General features: G+C 32.0%; 3 protein-coding genes across 18 annotated transcripts in view; 1 reads left to right on the top strand and 2 right to left on the bottom strand.

The window, feature by feature from the left end:
• Nucleotides 1-27059, bottom strand: part of LOC111037941 (voltage-dependent calcium channel type A subunit alpha-1) — a 263106-nt gene that overhangs the window by 182902 nt on the left and 53145 nt on the right. The window lies entirely within an intron of this gene.
• On the bottom strand, nt 8510-9001 carry LOC111037986 (ATP-dependent DNA helicase pif1-like). The gene has a single exon (XM_022320889.1). The coding sequence runs from the start codon at nt 8999-9001 to the stop codon at nt 8510-8512; it is 492 nt and encodes a 163-aa protein (XP_022176581.1).
• LOC111037985 (prostaglandin G/H synthase 2-like) lies at nt 19099-24421 on the top strand. The gene is made up of 9 exons (XM_022320888.1): nt 19099-19147; nt 20107-20184; nt 20445-20537; nt 20612-20749; nt 21485-21601; nt 21797-21948; nt 22107-22292; nt 22811-23181; nt 23911-24421. The coding sequence occupies exons 1-9, from the start codon at nt 19099-19101 to the stop codon at nt 24419-24421; spliced, it is 1695 nt and encodes a 564-aa protein (XP_022176580.1).

Raw genomic sequence — 27059 nt, 5'->3', positions numbered from 1 at the left:
TTAAAGACGTTTATATCAATACTTTTTGAAATAAAAACCGTCTGTAAGCGGATCACCCGCTATAATATGTACCTACTTATCAATAATGATCATGGAGACTGAAACCTATGAAAAAAGTATACCTATGATGTATCATTAAGTTGAGGTACGTGCTGTTGAATTATAGAACAGCGTCGGTATTACTGCTTGCCGCATGGCAGACTTAAGTGCACACATAATACATATATTATAATATATTTACTTGAACTAATCAAGTAATATAAAAGAACCGTTTGATAAATTTGGCTCGAGAGACCTGCAAACGTGTGTACGTTTTATATATTATTTAATAATATATATATAAAGTTTTAACTTTGTAAGTGAAAAATTACCACCGTAAATTCCAAAACTTCCAGTAGTTTTTTCACATTTTATGTCAAGCAGCGACAACAAGATTCAATATTATAATATGCAATAAGCTTTTGTTTGAGAGTTTGTTTTGTTCTGTACTGTATTTTTGTCTCCGTAATATAATATATTATCACAGACGCAGTACCGACGAGTTTTGAACCAAAGGGTGTGAATTCCATTTGGATTCACAGTTAATGTGCAATACGCATTTTTTATACATATACTTACACTATATCGAGTATCACGACATAATGCTAACAACCCTATAATTATTACCCTATAATTATTAATTTGTTAATGAGACAGTCGGCCGTCCGCAGAAAACTTTAAATTCCCGCGACGGTCTGATTATTGATCGGAACCTATTATATTATACCGTCACCGCGGTCAGTATAGTAGGTAGAAAAAATGGTTTCGGTTCGGTATACTATACAGTTTAATCTATATAGTCTACACACCATAGAATAATATATAGATGAACGTTTCTCAACCTGTGGTACGCCTAAAGCTTATACATGGTATGCTATCAAAATCCTTAAAAAAAAAAAAATTGGAATGAATCATTATTCACTTCAAATATTTTATGGTTTATTTATTATTAATAACTCATAAGAATATAAATAATAATTGTACATATTTCACTTTCTCTGTATGCTTTAAATTCTCATATCATCATAATTTGGTGGTTCCTAAAATTCAGTCAATGTAAAACTTATACCTATATCTTTAGTAAGGAAAAAATGTTATTTAGTTAAATGGTACATGACATTTTTCAAACTTTGTGAGTGGTAAGCGGATATAAAAAGGTTGAGTACCGCTGATTTATATTATTCACAGGTTCGCTTCGTTGGTTAATTTTTTTGATAATTATTTTCTATTGTACATTCTACACAATTTTTGTGAAAAAAATCGTGGGATGTGACAAATATAGTTGCATTTAAGCTATCAAAAATTAAATATTATATCGATGATTCGAACTGATCGTTTAATATTACATTTTGTAGAATATCATATATAATGATAGGCAAAACTTAAGTGCCTATTATTTATAACTATATTGCACCGAATCGATGTCAGTCGAGGATCACGATCCTTGCTCGTCTTGACCAGTAAGGACCATTTTTCGTGTGTTCCGTGTGTTATTAATAACAATGACTAATAAGCATATTAACGTATTATGCTGAAATCGTATTCAAGTGTTAAATTAATATAAACAAAGTAATTCTAGGTGTATTATTATCGAAAAATTTTGTTTGAATTAATCAATTGTCAATCTCAAGTGGTTGAAATTAAATATTCCATCATAATACCTATGCCTACAGCCTACAGGACTAATTAAAAAATATATTTTAAATTAAAACTGAAATCGAAAACTTGTTAACTTTTAAAGCTTCGGTATAATATAATTCCTACTAATTACAAATTCAATTTCAAAGTTTTGTTGTGTGTACCACGTACATGACCTATATTTAAAACAGTTATTTACACTCGAAAAGCTTATACTGGATTTGGGTATTGAGTAAACTCAAGTGTTCAAACATAAAATATAATCGAAAAATTAACGGTTATAACTTATAACATATTATTCTGATGCAACTTCACGAACTACCTAATGATGTTCTGGTTTCTTAAGTATTTACAACATGTTTCATTGCTAAGTTGAATGAATCCGAAAATTTTGAAAACATTATAGATAATACAAACCACGTTACAAGAGACAAGTTGGGGGGGGGGGGTGTAATAGGAGTTGAGAATTTACAATGCCATCTGTAACAAAAACCCATACTAAGATATAAAACTAAATAAATAGGTAATTCCAAATAAATAATTCCAAAAAAAAACCACACCTAACCGGTAGCGCTGAAATCATTCAATGCCAATTATAGTTGATGATAATAGAGGAACCTTTTGCTTGCAGAGTGCCGAACCTCGCCCCCTCCCACCATGTCGTTTCCAGTCCATTTTATCTCAGTCCGCGATTTTAAGTGCCAAATATCATCATCGTAAAGTCCTAAACATCCACTAGTTTTTCCACATCTTTGTCAAGCTACAATAAGGTTCTATATTAAACGGTTCTATTTGCCAGGATTTCGTTACTGTATTTGTCTTCATAATATAAAATTAAATTTAGTTACAACATCAATTACATTTTATGTAACCAGAGGCAACCATTTATGTACAAAAAAAAAAATTTCCGATTAACATCGTAAATCTTAAAATCCTTGTTTGAGTAACTTTTTAAAATGCTTTCTTAGCGAACGAATGTACTGTCAAAATGTCAAGTCCCTAGATATCATAATTCAGTCTCTACGTTGATCAGTCAGTCAGCCAGGACACATTCGATTATATATATATATTATACCTATCGATAAAAGGCTGCAAAGTGAAAAGCTCCAGGGCTTACTGAGTCAAAAAATACTCGACCGATTTTGACGATTCGAGGAAGGCTTAGATTATAGAGATCGAACCCTTTATTTTAGGGTGGCATCCCAGCTTTTAATATAATATCTAAATCACGACCACGTATTTTTTTATTTCTGTTCGCAATTACGACTTTCACAATTTTTTTTCGTCATTTTGGTAATAATGATAATCAGTTATTATTATGAATAATTTTCCTAGTCTCTCGAATAAATGGTTTCTGCTGTATTATTATTTAACGTAAGAAAAAAAAAGTTAATTATAATACATCTTAACTACAGGATTATTGCTCATCTTGGTTCATATTTTATCCATCGGTAATACATTTAGTAACCTATACTATACCACTGACCTACCTGTGTTATATTTCATGAGCTTACCGGAGATCGTGAATACTACTGTGGTTCTCAGAGATATAATAGGTATAATAACTGTTTAATATCATTTATATTTTACGCAACATAATATAATTAATAATTAATATCGTACACTGTGACAACGATGTAGCGTACAATTTGCATAATATATAGACGCGCTTCTCTCTATCCGTAGAACAGTGTAATATATAGCTCCGTGTACCTAGGAGTAGATATAATAATAATTAGCGATATATGTTGTATATTCCTTTGTGGTATTATACTAAATTATTATTACAATAATATTATAATATGTATTATTGTCTACCCGCGATTCGGGTATTGTCATGCGTACTTTCTAGTTAGAAAATCGCTTTCCGGGGAGCTGCTGTGCAGGGATATGTAAACACGATATATAAACAAAAAAAGAAAGTCAACAACTGCGATACGAACATTAAATATCAGTCGGCCAAACTTGTATGCGAAATTGATAGTCTAGATTTGATGATAAATTTAGTTTGGTGAGCAAAATATCACAGTATAACGACGAGTTATACTTGCCCGTTCAGTTGTTATTTTTATAATAGATTGTTGACGATTAACATTAACAAAATAGTGCATTACTAAGTTTATGAGAATGTAATTTTTTAAAACTTCAATGGAACGAAAAATTTGCAACTCATTAATAACCGATTATAAATACACAACTTCAGTGATTATTATATAAATATTTGTATTTTAATTTTTAGAGGGGAAAGGGTGACTGTTGGTCACTAACGTATTCTGAGGTCAAGCGTCGGCCGCTAGTTTCCGGATGGGTGACCACACGGCTTTTTAGTGACGAATCCTAGCCCAGCATACACGTGTACCCCTTCCAACCATAACGCCCCAAAGAAATACTAATGACTATATAGTTGCCGATGCTGAAAGTCGATAATAAAAAAAAAAAGTGGTACTTGAACCAAAATTATTAAATAGGCAACGTACCCGTAAAGGCCTAAAACCTTATATCATCGAAGATATAATATAATATATTATATTGCGTATATATTTGATGTAGTCGCTGCTGGATATGTATTATATTATTGTGTTTGCAGATTTTAATTGAGTTTGCTGTACGTTCTAATCCAGTCGTTTATCATGGAAACAATTAACTAATGGAAAATGATTTACCTACCGCGTATAACAATATAATATCCCTTTGAGATGGTAGGTAGATAGGTACTAAAATGGTTAAGTATTACAGTCGATTTCGTTTATTTTTATTGTTACGTTTTCATTTAAACGCTCGCCTTTGAACTGTAGGTAGGTATATTTTATGATGTTTCTAATCCACAATAGAAAGTAAGTAAGTAAGTAAGTAAGTCGTCTTCAGCTGTAGCGTAACGTCTTTGTTAAGAGTTCATATTTATTATACTCGAAAACAATCGCGCTAATAGCTTTTAAAATACATTAAATTAATATTTGTGTATATAATAAACTGAAAATAACGATTTTTTTTTTTATTTCACCGTAGCTCGTGAAATTATAACGTCACATCTATAGCTATAGAAGAACCGAGGCAAACTTTATACCAAACAAATTTAGGTATAAACCTTTTAGGTACTTTTTGTAATCGTTTCCTCCCCGTTCTCATTGTTTTACTCGCCACAATTGAAGCGTGTCTTGGTACGATGACAGACAAATACGAGAACAATCTCAAACCCATTTTCGAGTCGATTTAATAATTTAAATTTAACTTAATTTTATACGGAACTCGAAAGTTTTCTTATCGTTCAAATGCATTATTTTGTAATACATTTATGTGCGCTGGATTTTGATAGCATAATCACATTTGACTAGAAGAAAGTATTCTGTTGCTTACCATAATAGCGAAAAGTTGTACAAAACAATAACAACACATATCAAATGTTAACAATGTATACAAAACTTCAATAATAATAATTACAATCTATTACCAGAGTTTAAAGTGGGAAAAAATTCCAAGGGGGACTTATTTCTCCATAATATAGTTTTAACCGGAGTTTTAACACATAATTGTATGTATAATGTCTAATTTATAAAATTCTAATTTGTTAAAGGGGACGCTTTTAAACCGCCATCAGAGGTAGAGGGACTGAGTCCTCCTGCGACCCCCCCCCCCTTAACCGATGACCATTGCCATTTACCAAACTACACGATTTATGCGTTTACCACGTACTTGGTTGTAAATAATTACAATATAATAATATTGTGAATATATGTATTGTAGATGACACTCTGATAGGCATATGTGTTATTACATGTTTACACTTGTGGGAAAACAATTTTTTTCTTATGAGAATATTGTATTCGTCCAATAGTAATAATTGCAACGGCCATTACCAAAATCACTGCCAATATTTGTGTTTAGCTCAGTGATAATTCTATTATAATATTGTACCGTATATGATACGTTTTAACAAATTAATCCAATCAAATGTGGGCACCGTGAAAACCTATAAAAAACGGGGTCGTTTTACATCGAATATGACCGTGTGTCTTATAGTCTCTGGGGGAGGAGAAAAAGGAAAATTCGATTTTCTCATTTTACGAGTCCGCACGGGAAATAATAATAAATACGATGTCTCTTGATAACATCGGCGTCTGAAAAAGCCAAACACATTTTCAGTTAAAATTTCGGGCCCGAGGACCAAGATAAATTCTTGGAAGAAGGATGTTGTTAGTATACAAAATGGTTGTAAATTCTGTTACCAGCTATTTACTGGTCCGACTTAGGTCCAACGCGTCGATGCGAAACACCGAAATTTAAACTAATCATCATATAAATTATATATTTCACTAAAATATCGTAGATATGTGAATAAAATGCGAAACGAATAACTACGTGACTGCAGCTGGTCTCGATGATATTGATAATATAATGTGTCTGTTTTATTTTTTTAACATAGATATGTGTTTGGACTGCGTTCATGATTTTTTTATGATTTTCGCGTGATCGATTTTCATAACGCTTTGTTTATCGCCACAGAAATGCAAAACAACAATGAAAAAAAAAATGTAATTCCTAACAAAATGTAACAAAGTTACAATAGATATATTTTCAGTGCGCACTATTCACAAAAACATATCTATGAGATTCTTCAATTTACCTAGAAGGGAAAAAATAATATCTCTGGTACCATGCAACTCCAATAACATTTAAAAATAAATATTGACAAAAAAAAAAATGTTTTTTTTTTATTAAATAATACAAGGTGACGTGCACCAAGCTTTGACGCTAATACTAATTATCATTATGGACATGTCGGTTCAATGGAATTGTTTGTTTTCCTCACAGCAACACAATATTCTATGATATTATTTTGTAATATTCTGCATGGACCACCCCGTTTTGCCGTTTTTCAACTCAGGTGAACGGGAAATCGTGGTTGCCACCCCCATCATCCGTATAGAACCAGGGTATGAATTAAAAAAAAAAAGCATCGTTTTGTATAATATAATACATCATAATAGAGTTTAGAAATATACACATAATATAATACGTACTATTTAATTTGAAATCCGTCTTCCGTATGGAATTCAAAATGACCGTATAATTATTATTAATACCTTCGGTTCAGTAACAAAATAAATTATATATTTCCACTGTACTTTTGCGTATACTTTAGCGAAATACCTATATAGAGCTGCAGTTACCACATAGGTTTATGGTATAATCATACTCGCCGGGCGTCGGGAGGGGGAGTGGTGGTTGTAACCACTAACCGGATCACTGAAGGGAAGCGATATTATAATAACATATACTTCAGTCCTATCCACATGCAATCATCGTGAACATAATAATAATAATAATAATAATATGAATGGATTTTTCTTCATCGTCGTACCAGTCCACACTGGAACATAATATCGTATCGATGGGGGTTTTCCTTTGATGGTCGGAATACACTTGCATTAATAATTAGAATCGTTTATATACCTACAACGGTATTAATATGAAGTATCTATATTTATAATATGCATCATCGTTAGAACGAATTTAATTATCTGTGGCATATGCAACGTATGCCGTTGGTACGTATTCAATGTTAGGGTTGTGTATAGTTTTGTGCAGTGCCCAAGGTACTTTTAGAGATTTTGTGGGGGGGGGGGGGTGATTGTCCGTTAACTGGTACGAATGGGTTATCCCGGTATACGATGTACCTAATCCTATTACTTTGTGTGGCCATTACACATTGGAAATAATTGGAGAAGAATATTTGATAAATTTCGATGAGTGGGTGGGTAAAACCAAGTCTCTGGTTTCGTGGCCGGGAATTTTGAACGGGAGGGCTATAATAAATGTCTAGCAATAGAACTTGAGGTAGTCGATTAAACTGAAAAAATTCATAAAAATATTTTGATCGCACCTATTGCATATTTGTATTTATCAAAATGCACTTAGAAGTCGGTTAGGTTAAAATTGTAAAAATCGACGATACGATATTGGTAGGAACTTAATTTCGTAATAATTGTGAAATCTTCTAGAGTAATTATTTTGTGCAAGTATTATTACGATATCGTGTTCTAACACGGTTTTTAAATACAGCTGAGCTATAATAACGATTTATGCACGAAAACCTATACAATAACAGTACCTATGTAGACTGAAATATTTTAAATGCATATTAACGGCTGACGTACGAGATGATAGCCATATTTAAACAGTTACATTTTGTAAAGCCATTTCGGCGTTACAATTTAGATAGTTGAATGCTAAAAAAAAGAATCCATATTCAATCGATAGTGATAGGTCCGCAGTAGTCTCACTGGCGTGAGCATATACTCATATATGTTTTCATTCAAATATAAACAAACACCCAAAGCTATTAGGCACATAATAATAATATACAATATTACATCGTGTTCCAGAGAATGTTATAATTTATTTTTATTAGGTAAACGACTGCCGCGGCTGTGTATTTGCTATAATATATGTATTTGCTGAATTACCCGGCTTCGCCCGTGTGTAGTTTTTGTTTTATCAAAATTAAATTCTTAAATCAACACAAATTGTTGTGTTTTAAAGAATTATAAATATAACAAAAATAATAATAGTACCTAGTAGTTACAAATGATATTAATGATTCTAACGATTCTATACACATATTGTTATTAAAAAATGTTTCTATAATTATATATAACTTTTTTTATGAATATTTACAAATGATACGTAGTTGCTTAATTTTAATATGGCTTAAGTCAAAACCTCTTGGTATACTACATTTAGAGTTTTATTTTGTGGTGCATAAACGTACAAATGGTCAGGTCTTTCAACTCTAGAAAATGATTATTTTGATTTTAGGCTCGCATTTATTTGATCAGATCGTGTTCCCCGTGGCCCGTGGAACAACCGGTAATGTTTGTCTAAAATCTCCCGCAAATACTAATGTGATGCCTCCCATAGTTTTATCTGATGACCCAATATCCCGTAATGTTCTATCTAAAGCCTCTACGCCCGATTTATGAGCCATTGTGCGCTCATCCCACACAATTAGTACACAATCGGTTAATACTTTGGCTAATGTTGAATTTTTTTTTTTATTACAAACTGGGGTATCGGTAATGTTTAAGTCTATTGGTAGCTTGAACATTGAATGTGCAGTCTTACCACCTTGGATTAACGTTGATGCTATTCCCGATGATGCCACACCTATAGCAATTTTACCGGATGATCGGATTTTTGCTAACAGCAAATTAATAATAAATGTTTTTTCCAGTGCCCCAGGAGCATCCAAAAAGAAAATATTACCTGTTGACTCCTCAACACAATTAATGACATGATTAAACACATTATTTTGTTCTGAAGTCATCATAGTTTTGTTGTTATTAACATATTCCATTAAATCTGTGATGTTGTAGTTTGTTTATTATTTATTATTTATTATTATCTATGCCAATTTCAACCCTTTAAAATCAAAATTTTGAAAATCGGGCGACGTGGTGACACTCACGAAGGTATTTGGAACAACTTTGTGAAAAAAAATCGGAAAAAAGTTAAATAGCGTCGTCACAAAATTGGTACATAAAAAAGGCCTGTTCTTTTATATATATAAGGATTATAAAAACAATCAAGTTTATGGCAACCTGTATATTATATTGAAATACGAAAAGCATTAACAGATTTATTTATTGCACATAATATACAACCCACTACAATACGCTATTTACTAATTATTGAGTACTCTCTGTACTTTTACTGAAACCGATATTTATGACATAATTAAAATTTATCTCGGAGGCGCTATATAATTATTATAGCCCTCTACAGCCTTACTGGCCACTAGGCTAGCCGACTGAATACTCGTGTATTTTATTATGTTAAACAAACCCAAAACTGTAGGGTACATAATAATAATATACAGTATTACATCGAGTGCCCGAGACACTTGTGATATTTTATTTTCATAAGGTAAAGGATGACTGCTGTACAGTGTATGTAGTAATTATGAAAACAAACAAGTCACGGGCGTATGGTAACATATAATATATATTGTACTGAAATGCGACAAGCTTCGACAGATTTATTTATTAGCCTAACCTAACCTAATCTGACCTAGACCATATAACCGCACCATTTATTGATTTTGTTATGATTCAATTATGATGACATAATATTTCAATATACCTGATATTGAAATAATTCGATACGGGACCTTACGACGAGAACTATACATATCTTCAGACAAAACGATTGGATAGGGATAAAAGTATATATTACTCGGAAAAGCGAACGAAAATAATAAAGACTACAGGATTTTTTGGTTGTTTTTTTTCGTCACTCGTCGCAGTGGACTTTTAATCGAAGCCATTTCACGCAGTCGGGACATAAATCGCGAGCGGTACCGCGATAACACCTTCAACTACCGTAGCTATTATATATGAGACGTATATAGCTATCGGGCGTACTACGGTGTTAGTTTACGTCATGTCAAACCAAGGTATCGTTATAATGTGTGGAGATCGATCGATACATTGTGTATTATACATAGGTAGGTATAGGGTATTATACGAAACGACAGACGCGTGTCAATATTCTAATAATAACATTATCTCGATGACGTATCATAATATATACACACGAGTTGTACGTCAAATCGCGGATATTTTGCCGTTGATGTTTTCGGGAGGTTACGCTGCCGATCCGCCACCTGCAGCAGCTACTTGTTGCTTACGATTACAACTACAACTGTCGCTCGTTTCGTTGACATGATCATAATATCAGCGACTTTTCGTTATTCGGCCGAAATTTCGATCGCCGAGTTGTCATTGTACATTAGGTACATTGTTTCAGCTTCAACGTTTGACGGCCGACCACTCTCCACGCAGACTCCGAGACGAGCACCGTTTGGACGATTTAAAAAAAAAAGAATTAAAACTAAAACGCTACAAAATGCGACGAAATAGGCTTTTATATATATATACACTGATTTCGGGGACTGCGCGTTAATACACAAAATATAATATATTTTTATTATTTAAAAATTGAGGCTTCAACAGTGAAGGTTGTGGTAGCCTGTTATTGAATTTGACTTGATATCTTGTTTCTTAAATATATTTGAGTATTACATCGTAGAATGTTTTATAAATAATTATATGTACTTGGAATTTTTTTTTTTTAATTACCTATTTATTAAATATTTACGATAAGTTTTATAATGTTAGAGATATTTTTTACAACTTTGATTATTATTGTAGTTTTGTCGGTCTGCCTGTGCTGGTGTGCTGTATGCACCCCTACACTATGTGTTTATAGGCGATGCTTTGTTAAAAAAATTATAATTGAACTCGTAAACACAAAAAATATTAATAACATTTCAAATTATCGTTAGTTGAAAAAATCGTATTACTTTTACAGATATTCTATTGTAATATCATTTTGGACATTTTTAATCGGACGTTATATGAGTTTGATGATCCTAAATCATATTTCATGCTTTATATAATATTAACTATTTATTATGATTATTACCTATCATTATAATATAATATTTATTGCTATCTTTTATTCCTAATGTTTTAAACTTCAAAAAAATGTATTCAAAAAGTACGTATGTACTAGTATCACTATAAGTTTCTAAAGTCAGAGAAACTTAAAAATAAAATTAAAAATAAAGTATCTTATAGATGGTAGGTAAGTAAGATATGTGTCTATTTATACATGCGAGTATAGTTTAATAAATATAAATATATTGTCATATTAATTGCTTATAATTCAGTGATTTGTCTGACTAAGTTAAGATGCATTGTGAGGTATTCGAGGGTATTCGAGTTGTAACGGGCTCAGTTGTACAACAATAATACCCGAACATCCTTATTGATGTTGTTCGTCAAAACTTAGAATGCTATCAATAATGAAAATTCAGAAAATAATTTAAAGTAGTTAATACTAAAGTAAGTACTTGAAATCGTCAATAAAATAAAATACACACGTAACAATAGAGAATAATCGAAACTCATAAAATGTTTACTCCGATCATTAAAAACGATAACTGTAAAAATGTATATTTTGTATTTTATTAAAATAAGAAATCTGTATAATACTAAGAACGACTGTGCGGGGTGCAAATCCGCACACTTGTGTACAGAAAACTACGCCCCTCACTCGGTATATTATAAATTATAATATATTAAATAGGTAGGTAATTTATTGTGCTGTTCAATGCGACGAAATGTCAGTGAAACGGATCTTGAACTAGGCTTCACTTTATAATAATATCAACTCTGGTTCGACTTCCTCTCACGTTTCTCCAGGAATACTCACCGAGTGGATTGTTCGGGTAGGTTGCACATCACTCTTGTCTGTATTATAATGCATTCATTGGTTCTTGGTAAATCATTTAAGTCTCTGAGATGCTTATTAAGAATTGATTGTATTAACGGAAAACCTTGGTGAAATAATCGTGTGATATTTGTGACATAATATAATTGATATATTATTAAGGGTAGTTATTACTGTGACGAAAATAGTCACTTTGTACTGCTCATTCAATGCCTTATTATAACCATACTGAATATAAATCAAAATTTGTATAATTTATTAACACGCGTTTATTAGATTTGCGATTTTATCATAATATTATTGTGGCCGAAAACGACATAATTGGGTTGTACGACTGTGTGAATTTGGTGTTGTGAAAAGCAAACGCCGTTATAATGTCATAGTATACAATTATAGTCTTCAGACGAATGACTATATAACGCCTTCGTACCTCTACATAGTACTATCCTGCCTATACCAGTGTAATTTGGGGGGAGGGATTTTTGACCGTCCCCCTTCCATTTGCACCATAACTTTTATAATACATTTTTTTTTTATGGGATCATCGGTGTAGCCCACAACCTTGAGTTGGGAAAATTATGTGACCACGTCCCCCCTTCATGGAAAAATTCCAAAGTACAGCACTGAGGCGGTATAGCCTAGTATAAGGCACTCGGAAACATCGAGTATCATCGATCGAGATGTTATGCTCATAGGGCTTCTTTTTTTTTTAAATTAATTGTTACATAGTATAATTCGTCGTTCTTAATTTGTTGCGTTTAAACACTACCTATGCGCAACAACTATAAGACAATACTATTTGATAACGAGAATTTAACCTATATTATAATGATATTATGAAACCAAAAATGAACGAATAATGAATATGTTGTAGGATAACAATGGTATACAAAACAATGATAGGTTTCCCGTGTAAATAATTGGTCCAAACTATGATTGCAATTTTCAATATCAATATTGATATTGCCCAAACAGTCCTGTTCAATAATTGATTATATACCCCGAATCAGTATATGGTTAAGTACTTGAGTAAAATCATTCAAATATTTTTTAAGTATTAAAATATTTATTTTAAATAGTTTTGAAAAAAGTACTTGGATAAAGTGTTTTAAATACTTTCTTAAAGTATATGTATTTAAAATCAAATACTTTATATTTTTAATTTTTATATTTTCTGTTTTAATTTTAACTACATAAAATAACATAAAATATATTGAGTATTTATAACGGTATATTTTCTACCGTAAATTGTACACAATCGAAAATCAAAACTTTGAATTTTATAAATACTCATTGATATGTAAACCATAATATGTTTACCTAAAACGTGAAAATTGGATCAGTAGTCTCATAAGGTAAAAAAAAATATTTATAAGCAATTTTAAAGTATTTAAAAATATCTATAAATACTTTTTTTAGTATTTTAAATACTTTTCAAAATAAGCACCTGTTTGAATATTGTTAAAAAATATCTCGGGGTACGCCTAGTGTAGGTATAATGGATTTATAATGGACTTACTAAAGCAGCAAAAACAAATTCAGCCGATCTGATGGTCGATGAACCATTCTAATTTATATTTGTTAATCATCATTTAGTCAGACCAACATTTGTACATAGAATTTAGAGATACTCCAGCCGGCGATAACGCATAACATATTACAAGACCTAGCATAACTAAGGGTAGGTAAATTAATATACGTCAACAGATGAGTGGGTTCCCCGAGACGTCCAGCAATATTCTAATTTATTTCCAAGACATTTTTTAAATGTTCGTTTTTCATCGGATATTCACCTGAATATTTTCACATTCAACACATCCTGCATTTTTAACCACTAATCGCCGAAATTAAACTCAATTTTGCTAATCTTATATTCATTATTTTACTCGATTTTACTTAAGTTTCACTTTTCATTCTAGAATAAATTCAACACCGGGCGCAAAACGTTAAAATATACGGAATAATTTGCATATTTTACAGCTATAAGTTCGGTGCGAATACGGCTCTCAAGATTTTTACTATTCAAGGTATTTTATTTTTCATCAACGAATTACAATTTTTTTTTTCATTTTAATTCTTTACCAACAAACTTGTGTTTTTTGTTTTCTTTCAATTCACTTTGATTTTTTTTTGTTATTACTATTATTTACAAGAAAAGGTATTATTAATGTTCAAAGAGAAATAAGCGTTCGACTGTAATACCTAAAATACACAGTTATTTACAATTCAGACATTATGTTGTGTCTTAGTAGCTTTTCAGTAAAAAGTGAAATGCAATACTGACCAATATCAATGCGTAACTACTCCAAAAAGGTTTCCTTTGAGATGTATCTTTTGCAAATACGTTCGCATCGTCGTCATTATTTCGTATCAGATTTTAATATACTTTTTGATTTCTATATCGAACAAGTAATATAATATGTTGTAATAATTAATAACAAAAAGGATTCACTAAGAACATCGCTTGTATATCGACATTTAATAAATCATTTAATTATTATCATCATCATAAGTAATTGTCGTGTAGTTAACATAATATGATTATTATTTGACGATATAAATAGATGAAACGTGAAAACAATTTTGTACAAAGGATTCGATAATATATGTAGATTTTTCTAATATTATTTGATATTTTTTTCGCCGGAAAACGTTTGTCAGAATAAACGGAAAATCAAAATAATATAATATCGGACTTACTGCTAACGGTATTATAATTTTATAAAACCGCGATATTACAATATTTTACCGTGTCTATACTGTAGTACTGTCTATATTACGCCGTCCACACCGTTTAATGTAATTTTAAATTACTTCCGTCCGCAACTGTTTTTTTTTTTGTAACATAAAATACATCTAAAAAAAAATCGTTTTTTCATTACACCATAAAGGGCGTCGACGACGTCGGCAATTAGCGATAAAAAGATAATAAAAAAAAACCCAACGTCGACGCATTATTGTCATCGCAGTTTCGAAAAATGGAAAAGTTCTCCCATTGTAACGTTTTTTTTTTTTTTTCAATTACTTTATCGAAATTGAAAATGTCTTAAGATGAGAAGCGTTTTTTCTCTTCTCTCTCTCCCGCACAACGACGCGCCAAACTTTCCCGGTAGTTGTCATCGTCACCATTGTCATGGGCCCTTGGGCCCCTCTCTCGCTTACTCTCCCTGGATATGTCTCTCTCTCTCTCTCTCTCTCTCTCTCTCTCTCTCTCTCTCTGTATAAGTCTCTCTCTCTCTCTCTCTCTCTGTATAAGTCTCTCTCTCTGTGTCTTAGAAAACGATTACATAATATATACACTACACAGGAAGTTGAGATTACCGACCGGTGTTTTTTATTTATATTTATTTGCACACTATAGGATTCGGTGGTTAATTGTTGGGAGCAATTGCGACTGTTTACATTGCGTTTGGTAGTTAAGTTCGTATCGATCGGTCCGAATGTGTGATATAGAGCAAATGATGATGAATGAACCCAACGAATAGGGTTTTCGACTGCCCATACTGTATACTTAGACCTACCCAGGAGTGATAATAATACACTCAAAGTATTTACTTAGTGCTGCTGCTGTGCAGCACTATTGTCAACACGGATACAAAAAAGCGGAAGTGTTTATTTGTGTGTTTACTCGATTTTCAATTTATAAAATAGGTATACACGCCTTGTAGTTCACTTTTCGTCGAGTGACCACCGTATGGTCTGGATCAAAAACTTTGTTTTTCACTTGACTAGAGTCAATTGTCGGACGGCATCCTCTATACGTAGCAGACTATTGGAGTACAAAATATGAATCGACTGTGAATAAAAAAAAAATCCAACAAAGTTTTATAGTAATTTTTGAGTGTATCTTGTCATAAGTCATCGCTGTTACCGTAATGGAAGTAATTACATTTAATCCAATGATAAAATTTATATATTCAATCGTAGCATACGAAAAAAAGAATCGGACCGGAGACGGTATTGTCGGTCTTTAGATTATATTCTAAAGATATTTTATTTTATATAATTTATTTATAATCATAGTATAATAACAATCATAATTGAGGCTGACAATTAATGTCGGAAAGAGTACAACATAAATTAAAAAAAAAAAAAAAATGATAAGGAAAGTGTAATTAAATTTTAAAAGCAAAAATGTTATCATATTGGATTAAAATTTAAAAAAAAAATAATAATATAATTATATATTTCCTCGATCGAAGAAAAACCGAAAGTCGACAATTTAATTAATAGCACTAAAAGAGCCAATATTTTTTTTAAATTATATTTTACCTAGAAAATGCAATTATAAATTTTTGATAACATTTTCAATCGGTTATTCATTTTTGAGTTATAACAAAACAGTTTTCCAGTGCATTTTTTTTTCAATTATTTTGAAAAGTGCTGGGCGTGTTTTGCTTTTGATCCCCTAAAAATACAGCTACATCTAATTCGCACCCGGAACCACTCTCGAAGTTTAATTTTTCTGCTCCAATAGCAACGATGACAGACGAAACATTAAACAGCAGATGTAAAATCAAAATTGGTGTTTGTTCCCGTGTTTGCAGGGTCAACAAACAGAGCGAACAACTCGTTGGTTTGCTTTTAAGTTTTAATATACAGCGTTATTATTCACAAACGCTTGTGTGCAATTCAGTCGAATATATTTTAATTAACTAATGAATATTAAACAATTATGTGATAGAATTTCAGTCGATTACTACATATACGAGTTGTAATAGTCAACTGAAATTACTCATATGTATATTGTATTCCACCTATATTGGTAAAATGCGGTCGACCAACTGGCAATATTGATATAAAACTCCAATAAAACCATCAAATTCACTATTAACTTTTAAGCTCGACAAATAAACTATCTCGAAATGAAAAAAAGTTTGCATCCCTTAAGGATGTTACAGCACAACAAGCTCAACAGCACATAATGAAACCACGCACAAACATCTCAAATGTCCACAGTTCAGTCATACAACACCGTACAACCCAAAAGCATCGCAGAAACTAAACCGACGAAATTAATTTTGCCGAAATTCATCGGACCATAGTTGCACTAAAATCGTCGGAAACAAAACAAATCGAATACATCGCATAACCACTCTATAAAAAAAACTGGCATTATCGAAATCGAATGTTTTATCTATCCATTTAATTTGCAACGACTATTATTGTTATTTTCCGAAAAAGTAAAATATTAAACAGAATTTAAAAACGTTTGATTAGGTTATAATAATATATTAGATTATATGAGAATAGTTTGGTCATATTATGGATGCATACATTAATATATTTTTAATTAATATTTATTAACATTATTTATATTAGTTGATTTTCTGATCGAAGATGATTCAATAAATAAATAAATAAATAAATAGATACATTATAATGTTTTATATCGCTAAAAAAATACATAATATTCAATCGGAGTAATAGTTTTCACCAATTGACCATGGATTGAAAAATCGCCTTTAAGTTTACAAATCTGTAGCAGACTGTCGACAATGTGGAATAAATTGTTGACTGGCGTGCTTTCAGAAGCAAAGAGAAGCGGAGCCTTACCCATTATCACACTGTCGCAGTCATGAGTCATGACGAATAGTTTTATCGCGTAAACGGCATCAATAATAACCTCACTAACGAACTCTTAGTCTTAGTCTTAGTCATGTCCACCAACTTGGAGTCATTAGTATGTTGCAACTTGGAGGCACAAATTGCAGAGGATTGAAAGTTGCTCTATATGCGAACTCAAATAGGAGGTAGTCATTTTTCTTAATTATAAGCTACAAGATATCATTGTGTTATGTCTATGCTGTGTCGTATACGCCGATCACTTCGACGCTCACAAAAAGAAGAAACAAATAATATTCTAAGCATCTTTTAATAAACGCTTGTGCCTGATGGTAATCGAGCCACACGATCACCACCACTGACCCCCTTTCTGTTTTTACATATTCCTGTAATATTGATGCACTATAGGTAATATTATTATTAAGTTTAATCTAGTTATATTATACTTATACTGACTATGCTTAAAATTATACTACTTTACCTACTACAAATGATTGTTTACTAGCTTAACCTAGTTAATATGTGCTAACATTTCTAATTACTAATATTATTATATCTTTTTAACTTATACCTGTATCTATTAAACGCTTAATACAACAGCTCATAATATGTTTATATAGCTCGTAATAATAATAATTCTCATTTATTTGGATTGAATCAAAAATGTAGTTTTATATATAGCCCATTTATACCAAGCATATCTTTGACGCCATTTTTATTTCAATATAGTTTTAAAGCCATATTATACCTATTATTTAATATACAGCATACACATATTATAATACAACACACCTTCATTCACGGACCTTATCTACTTTCCGGGCAATCCTTTGTCCTTACCACTCCTTATTCAGAATCAACACTCGACAGTAACTGATAAACATACTCGTTTTCTCTGTGTTATTTAAAAAATTGTTGACTTCTAGATTTTTGTAAAAAACATTTTGGAAATATTATACACTGTAATTTGTCTATAACACTCCAATAGCATACTATGCATATTGAAATGTGCTGCTCTGGGCTTATAATTGATATAAAATGAAAATGTGCCTATATAATTAAAAATGATATTAGATAAATACAGCAATATTATTATGTGATGAATATGCGGCCATGTTTGAAGTCAAAATTTTCTTTTAATAAATTTATATTTTATTATAATAATATATTAATATAAAAATTACTAAACAGTAAACATCATACATTTGTTATAATTTCAAGCACGTTACTTAAAAATAAATGGTGTACTTGAAAACAATTAATTTGGGTCTCAAAAATATTTGCTGGCCATTTCAGCCAGTATTTATATACTAACGTATTAATTTATTATTATATTTTGTTACTTGACAACGGATTGCTTACGAATTTCATCGTTAGTTCTTCGAATAATTTAGAATCAGTCGTATTTTCACTAGTTTAATGAACAGACGTTATATATATTCGCTGTAATATATCGTACTGTTGTATTACTATTTTCTTGTTAGTTTATTGTATTAGAATCAATTCTAATTTAATATTTGCTTCAACTTTCTGATCAGTCGATCAATTACATACAGTCTCATCATGGTTCATGTTTTCGTCAAGCGTTTTAACCGCAAGTTACAGGCTTTCAGTAAGTACCAATTGAACATTTAAATATAATATTTTCTAGAAATATTTGGCGATACAGCTGCAGGTGCGCGAATGTTGGTCGAGTGAACGAAAGAAGACTGCTTGCAAATAATGTCCGCTTGCTAGCATATAATAGATATATTTAGCTACGACCGCGGGCTCGCCGTGATTTAATAACACTGAAGTTTTAAACGCCACCCATTTGCACCGGCGAAGTATTGTATCCGTCGTGTGTGAACGCGGGATGTGATCAAAAAACAAGAGGCCTGGGGCCTTGGCCCTGAACCCTCCCCCCTAAAGACATCACTGCGCACCTTTAATAAGTCTCGACTCCCGCCGACGGTCTACACGCGAATAGATCTGATCACGAATATAATATCCAGCCAAAACCGTGGACTCGGGTCCTCGCCGTGAATCAGGGGGGGATGTTAGGGCACCATTTGTTTTCTTTCTCTAACCCATTTTAAACGTAGAAAGTTTATGTTTAGCAGAACTAAACCCGTGTTGTTAACTTAAATTACCCCAAATTTACCTACGAACAGCTTTAAGCTAAGAACATTAACCTATGCGTAGAATTTTTAACGATATTTAAATTTTTTCACAATTTGAAAGCTTGTTTTACAATCGTAATAATTTATGCATGTTCGTAAATTGTATGGTAATCAAAATATCGTAATATAACGAACGTCGTAGGGACACAGGCGTTCTTCGTAACTTCATGTTTGAGAATTGGCGAATTCGCTCCAATATTAAAAGTAACCACACTGTTTTGAGGTTGGACGTAGATTTGTTGTGTTGCGCGTGGATCAGAGAGAAAAACCAATAGTTAGCTGACATACTCTGAATGATATGGATTAATGATAGGATGTATAAAATGTCGCGATTACGACTCGTGGACCCACTGAAATGTTGTCTCCGTCTTAATATTATGTAAAAATTAATACCTATCTTTGTTTTCAGTGAACTCGTGTATTGGGACATTCATCGTGTTTTTTATACTATTGTTGGTGACCCTGTACTTGGAATGTGATCGTTTAGGTGAGTTTTCCCAACCCAAGGAGACGGACCTTATTAGTAGTGTACAATATTCTTACTGCCATCTTCTGGCTTTTTTTAAAACACATTATTTGATTTGCCTAAATACATTTAACCTTATAATTCAATATAATCACTAACCAGCAAGTTCTATCTATTGGCTTGATAATGGTTTGGCCATCCATTTCATTGGGTCCTTTCCACGCCCCAATCGTATTGTTATCATTATTTATATTATGACTTTATACTGTACCACGTTGTAGATAAAGCCAGAGTTATCCATGAACAATATCTCGACTACTGCAAGATGCATGAGTCGTGCGGCCAAGAGCATGATCTAACGATGTCGACTGCAGGTGCGTTTGTTTTTTATATTATATTGTTATACATTTAGGTAATGATTAAAATTAAATTTTTTTTCAAATCGCAGAGAAACCCACGTCGTTTATGTCATTTGTTTTATTGTTGTTTCGCCTTGAAAACACTGACGTGAGTAGAGGCAGACCGACAATGTGGTGGAGCATTTTTCCATTTACTTCGGCACTCCAGCTGGAAACCGTTTATGCTTGTAAGTATTTAAAGCAATTACAGATAAGTTAAGTCAAATTTAATTTAAAACAGTGAAACCTTCTCTAACAGACATCCCCCAAATAGCAGTTTTTTGAAACAAACTACATACTTTCTAGGTGAAGACAAAATGTATGTGACAAATTTTCAGATGTTTCACTGCATATAATCTAATATATACTTATTATTAATTATTATAAATTCATATTAATAATATCATGAATAAATATTAACAAAAACGACATTAAAATAATACTGTATCTATGTATACATTATATATTATGTGGGCGCCTCGAAATTATAATAATTAGGTAATAGTATAATTACAATATGCTATGATATATTATATTTTAACAATCTGAATTAAAGACGAACTTTAATAGTGGTAAGTACTCGATATAATTTTTAAACATAATATTATAATTAGGAAAATCATTCTATGGTGTTCATATTGGTTATTTTCCGAAACTAGGGTTTACTGCAATCATTAATTTAGGAAATATGTCCATTTTATTCTGACGAACTCACAATGTAAATGAACATATTTTTTTAAACTTTTAATGCATAGATAATGAAAAATAAAAAATATTGAAGATCTATTAGTTAATAAGCTAAAATATATTTTATAAATTATTTCAGTATTAAGTACATATACAGGAATTACATGTTATATAATCTTAGTGGTTACAATAATAGCACGTGATATATATATATTTATATATATATTTTTGTTTAGTCCATCAAAGCGCAGTGAAACGATTAGAGTATGTGAGCATTGATGCCGATTACGATGATGGATACGCGGGGAGAATATTGCCTCCTGCACGTCCACTGAAATGTTGTGAGAATGACGGTAAATATTTATATCCCACTACGTATTATTTTAATAATATTGAATTTGAATATATCTATAATATTCGCATGGGCATGCGAAGTAAAAACTGCGTACTGTCTGTCGCCGACAAATTCTATATGGTCGTATTCGAACGACCAGTTATTAACACTCAATAGGTTAAAAGGAAATTTAAAATCTTATAATTTTTTTCAGAGAGTTTGCCCCAGCTGAAAACGTTGTACAACGACATCTTCAAACGGAAACCTGGTCAGTTCGTACCGGATCGTAAAAACAGAAATTTACTTTTCAACGCTTTCTATCAATATTTCGTTCTGCAATTTTTCGACGTGAATTCCAATTTGACGGTTTGTGTGATAAAAATTACAATAATAATATTATTATTGTATGCTGCGTGCGCGTTTAAAACGATATAATATACCGTATCTACCACTGAATAATAATAATTAAAATTAAATGAAATTAAATTTGTTGAATAATAATTATATTGTCCACACATATATAGGTAACGGCTTCTCAATTGTACGGCAGTGATGCTGTGTCGGAGAGATCGATGAGATCGTTCTCCGGCGGTAAGCTCAAGACACTGGAATTTAATTCCGACCTTTATGCACCAAATCAGGTGTTCGAACTGCGCTCAAGCGTATTCTCAAAGGCTTGGAAGAAAAGCATTTCAAACGATGGTTCGTGGGTGAGTACCGGTTTTTAAAAATATTTTTTCAGATTTAAATCGAATTTTTGTTAGTTGGTAGTAGGTACCTATGTATAGAATAGCTGCAATTATTATATTATTATTATGCGGGTCGATCATTCATTTAAGCGTTCATTATAATACTATATTAAAAACGCTTTTGAAAATATTTTTGTTTTTTAAATAATTTCAATTCATTACAGTATAAAATGTTTTGATAAAAGTTTATATCACCTACTAGTGTTTCTAATGTTTAGATAGACGGAGTTACAATACAAGCGCAGACACACAGAAAAATGTTTGTTTTACTATAAAACTGCTAATTCGCTAATTTACTATTTATACATAAACAAATTAACTGTACCTACATCTGAAATTTGATTTTATTACATCGAAGTGATCGGAAAAAATATTTTTTGTATGCTATTGTTCATAAAACTAAATAATAATTAAAAAAAAAAAAAAATGTTGTTTTGTAATGCGTTTTCAATAATTGATGGACGATTTGTGAAAAATAGCTCAGCAGAACGATCGCCCGTATTTTCAAACGGACAGATATGTTGAGCGCGAGTCCAATGCTGTTCGTGATGTCTACTATTTGGGTGCGTGAGCACAACCGAGTGTGCGACGAGTTGTCACAGAAGTCACCGGCGTGGACAGACGAAGACCTCTACACAACGGCCAGGAATATTGTGACCGGTCAAATGATGATCATAATGATGAACGAAATCTTAAATGTGAAACTCAGACCGGAAGTTTACCACCATCGAGTGGAAAACATCCGTGGTGTTGGCACGCCTATTGAGTTGTATCTGACGATGGCAGTATCAAGTCTGCCAGAAAAGTTGATGTATAATTCAACAAGTTTGATGCACTTTAGCAACACAAGGTCAGTCCAAAACTTAATTATAAAATTTAAAAAAACATTAACTACACATTTTGACCCTTACGGATATCATAGGTTATTATAAGCTATTTCACATGCACAGTTCCAACACGGATAAATGATTTAAGTTAAGGGCCTCAGGTTGGTGAGTTTTTAGTAAACTAAAATATGTCTTTGAGGAAAAACTCTCACGACATGTAAAACAGTCGGATTTCGTTAATTATTTTTTTTATTTAAAAGAGAACAGCTTGCTGGTCTATGTAATTTCAAATTGTATTAGTATAATTGCGAAATACTGAAAAACACGCTACCATCGTCACCCTTAAGTATTCATTTTAAGTATGACAAGTATATAGACGCCACCCACATCAGCTGGCTTTGGCCGTCGAACTTGAGGTCCTATGCAGTCTTACATAGGTAGCTTTTTATTCGGGGGTAGGTACTGTACCTGCACAATATAGCCACATCCATAAATTAAAAACATAAAGCGTCGTTGAACTAATGCAAAATATAATATGTTTTTAAAGAACACGTTATAATATAATACGTTTTAAACTATAATATTATGAACTCATCAACTAGTATAACATCGAACTATAAAGGGACTCTAGGGAAAAGGGACTAGAACAGATTCCAATCTAGTTTCAGAAAAAAAAGCTACTTTGATGAGATAAACATATTATATTAATCACCACACGCGTATAACACGGTACGGTTTGTCTATACTTGTAGACAAGTTTTGGAAGGTGGATTACAAAACGCTATGGAATTTATGGTGAATTCCAAAATGGGTGGGGTCACAGCACACAACGATGGAGCCCTAACGGAATCAATGACAAAGGCGCTGATTACGCTGTCGAGGGAACACTGCTTACAGGGATTCAACAGCTACAGAAGGCGATTGGGGCTAAAATCTTATAAAAGCATCGTCGAAATGACCAGAAACTCGGACACCGCCATTCCTTTGTTAAGACTCTACCAGACGGTCGAAAAAGTAGAGTTCTTGACCGGTTTGCTGGTGGAAGGAACCAGTTCCCAAGTTTTATCCACGGCCGAAGTCTTGACAAATAGCTACATAATAAATGCGATATTGACGAACAACCTCACATCGTTGGACTCGTGGGTGCCATATACGTTCGGCGGAGAAGATTGTTTTAAGTTGGTGAAGACGGCCAACTTAAAATCATTGGTCTGTAGAAATATGGAGTGCGATGGACTAGACATCCAGCTATACGCAAAGTAGAAGGAAGTAGAAGATTAAATATACAATTTCTAGTATTGTAGGTTAGTATTGTACTAGAAATTGTATATTTAATCTTCTACTTCCTTCTACTTTGCGTATAGCTGGATGTCTAGTCCGTCGCACACTAGCGAGTGTAGCGTGCGTTCTACCAGCTATTTTTGGAAGTATGAAATATAAAATATAATAAAATATAAAATAAAATAAAAAATATAAAATATAAAATTCATCCACATAATATAAGTTTCCGTTTTTTAGTCGTCGTTTTAATTATATATGTCTCCCGCATATCTTCTAAAACTGCAATGAACAAATCTGGTTGACTTTTCCGCCACATCTTCCAGCAATACTGATCCAAATGTGACTGAAGCATATGGATAGGTACGCCTCTCTTTTTCTTCAGTATGGATATTTTTGCATCCAACCACGATCTTTCAACACCCTGTGTGTGCGCACCTGTTAAAGGCTCAACATAATTTTTTTGATGATTAACAGTTTCATGAATGAACCCTTCTGATGTTAAACATCGGTATGAGGGCCACTCATCTGAGTGAATGACGGAACCTCCTTCACATTCCTTTTTAATAATAGGTAAAAGAGTATCCTTGTCGTGGCGTTCTACGTAAAAATACCTACAGTCATTTCCTTGCTTAAGACCGAAAACCCACGGTCCATCAACCCTGGCACCATGGTTTCGGTTGTTTTGGACCTGTGCCCTCTCATCCGTATTTGCTGGTGGCTTATCTCCACCTAACATGTGACCACGGTTATATTTTCGACGACTGGCGAAGCCGGCTTCGTCTATTTGAATGGGGTTGACATGTGTGCCAGGCATTTTTGTTTTTTTTTTAATTACAGCAGCAGCTACACTTCACGACACAAGTTCAATCGGTGATCGTTTTGTTGGATCATTGATTCTAGCACTTTTGGACATTTAGAAATATGAATTGCCATTCTCGTAACATTTTCTTTGTAAGTGTTGTTACAAAATATACATTTTTGACTATTATTTATGCATAATAATAATAATTTATTACTGTAGGTATAATTAACATAAATATCTATGTGGTGACAATTCACCAGATGTATTAGAAAATAACGCTGATTCATGAGAAATATTAATTTGCAAATTATTATTATCATTTAACACACTAGCTGTGCTCGTTGGTAAAAGTAATCTGGATATTCTTTATTTTCTCCGCTAAAAGCGCTGTAGTCTTAAAAACAGCTGATCGCAAGATTTATTTCGATGGTCGTTCGATAAGCTACTTTACCGTAGTCGATTGGCAACCATACTATCTTAAATCGTGAGTGCCAGTATCCGCGAACACCATATCACAATAATTCGTATCACGACCAGCGTCTCGGGAGCAAAATAATAAAACAAACATTAATTAAAAAAGTTGATGACAATCAAAAGTAGTTATAGTGCTATCTATGAATTCAGAGTGCTTATATTGCGCCAATCATATAGGCACCTGCAAATTATGTAGGTAGCTATGTGAAAGGAACACTAAGAAGCTGGTTGAGTTTTTTTCCCGATATTGCTTTAGAAAAATTCTTACGATACCACAAATCATTTTAGAACTTTAACCACACAAAATGCAATCCGTGGTCGGATGTCCACATCATAATTTAACTTAATCGTATAAACAATAACGTGATTACACATTTACAGGGGTTTTCAGCAAGCAAGATCACCCCTCCTCCCCTTATTTTCTCATTAAAAATAAATGAATTCAAATTCTGATTTGAACGTTTTAGTGATGAACGTCCATCGATATTTTATAATTTGTAAGCATTATTTTAGATTCGTGAATACTAGAACCCATAACAAATATATTTTATAATTTTGTAAAATATTATTTTCGTACTATTATCCTTAGAATAAACATTTTAGTAACTCAGAATTACTATACTTTTATTTAGATGATACCTACATGAACATTTTCAAAAAATTCATCTGCTGATCAATATTTACAGTAAAAAAAGTTAATTAATTTTATAAAAATAAATATTTTATATCACCACAATACACAATGTCTAAAGAATTTAGGTGGTACATAAATCTAAATTATTGAAAATGTGATACTTAAAAATTCCAAAAAATTGGGTTTTGAATTCATTTCTTTAAATTATATGAACCAGTGTGAGATTGATTATAATGAGTCGCCCAGTATTAAAGTTACAGTTATAAAGGTATTATAGTCGATGTATAGTTTATTTGGAATATTATACTATTATGTCGCTATGTATTCTGTCATAATAATATATTAATTTTGTTAACTCCTGGTGTTTATGTTGCCAATGAATTTTAATCTGCAGAGTTAAAAAAAATGTCTGAATAATGAAATGTTTATATTCAATTTCATTAATTTTTTTTACACATAAAAACCTTTTTAAATAATGTGGCTTGAAATATTGTTTTAATAAATTAAATCTCCCATTACCTGCTGAGTGAAAAGGTTTAATTAAGTTTTAGTTAAATATCGCTTCAAAAAAAAAAAAGCCTCTGAGAAAAAACTTTATTCTTTATAATTATTAACAAAGTAAAAGATTAACAATTTAACCGATAGTTGTATCAGAATTTAAAAGGAATATTTGTTGATTTAATGTAATAGAATGGTTACCTAAGCTATAT

The sequence above is a fragment of the Myzus persicae genome, unplaced genomic scaffold (genome assembly GCF_001856785.1).
Source record: "Myzus persicae strain clone G006 unplaced genomic scaffold, MPER_G0061.0, whole genome shotgun sequence".
Taxonomy (NCBI): Eukaryota; Metazoa; Arthropoda; class Insecta; order Hemiptera; family Aphididae; genus Myzus; species Myzus persicae.
Note: the sequence above shows the minus strand (reverse complement) of the source record. Positions and strands in the feature narration are given on the sequence as shown.

Excerpts from the sequence above, each read along its gene's own strand:
- LOC111037986 (XM_022320889.1), bottom strand. The coding sequence starts at position 9,001 with ATGACTTCAGAACAAAATAATGTGTTTAATCATGTCATTAATTGTGTT.
- LOC111037985 (XM_022320888.1), top strand. The coding sequence starts at position 19,099 with ATGGTTCATGTTTTCGTCAAGCGTTTTAACCGCAAGTTACAGGCTTTC. Across the intron at positions 20,750-21,484 it reads GCTGGAAACCGTTTATGCTT|TCCATCAAAGCGCAGTGAAA; the intron begins GTAAGTATTTAA and ends ATTTTTGTTTAG. Across the intron at positions 22,293-22,810 it reads TTTCAAACGATGGTTCGTGG|CTCAGCAGAACGATCGCCCG; the intron begins GTGAGTACCGGT and ends TGTGAAAAATAG.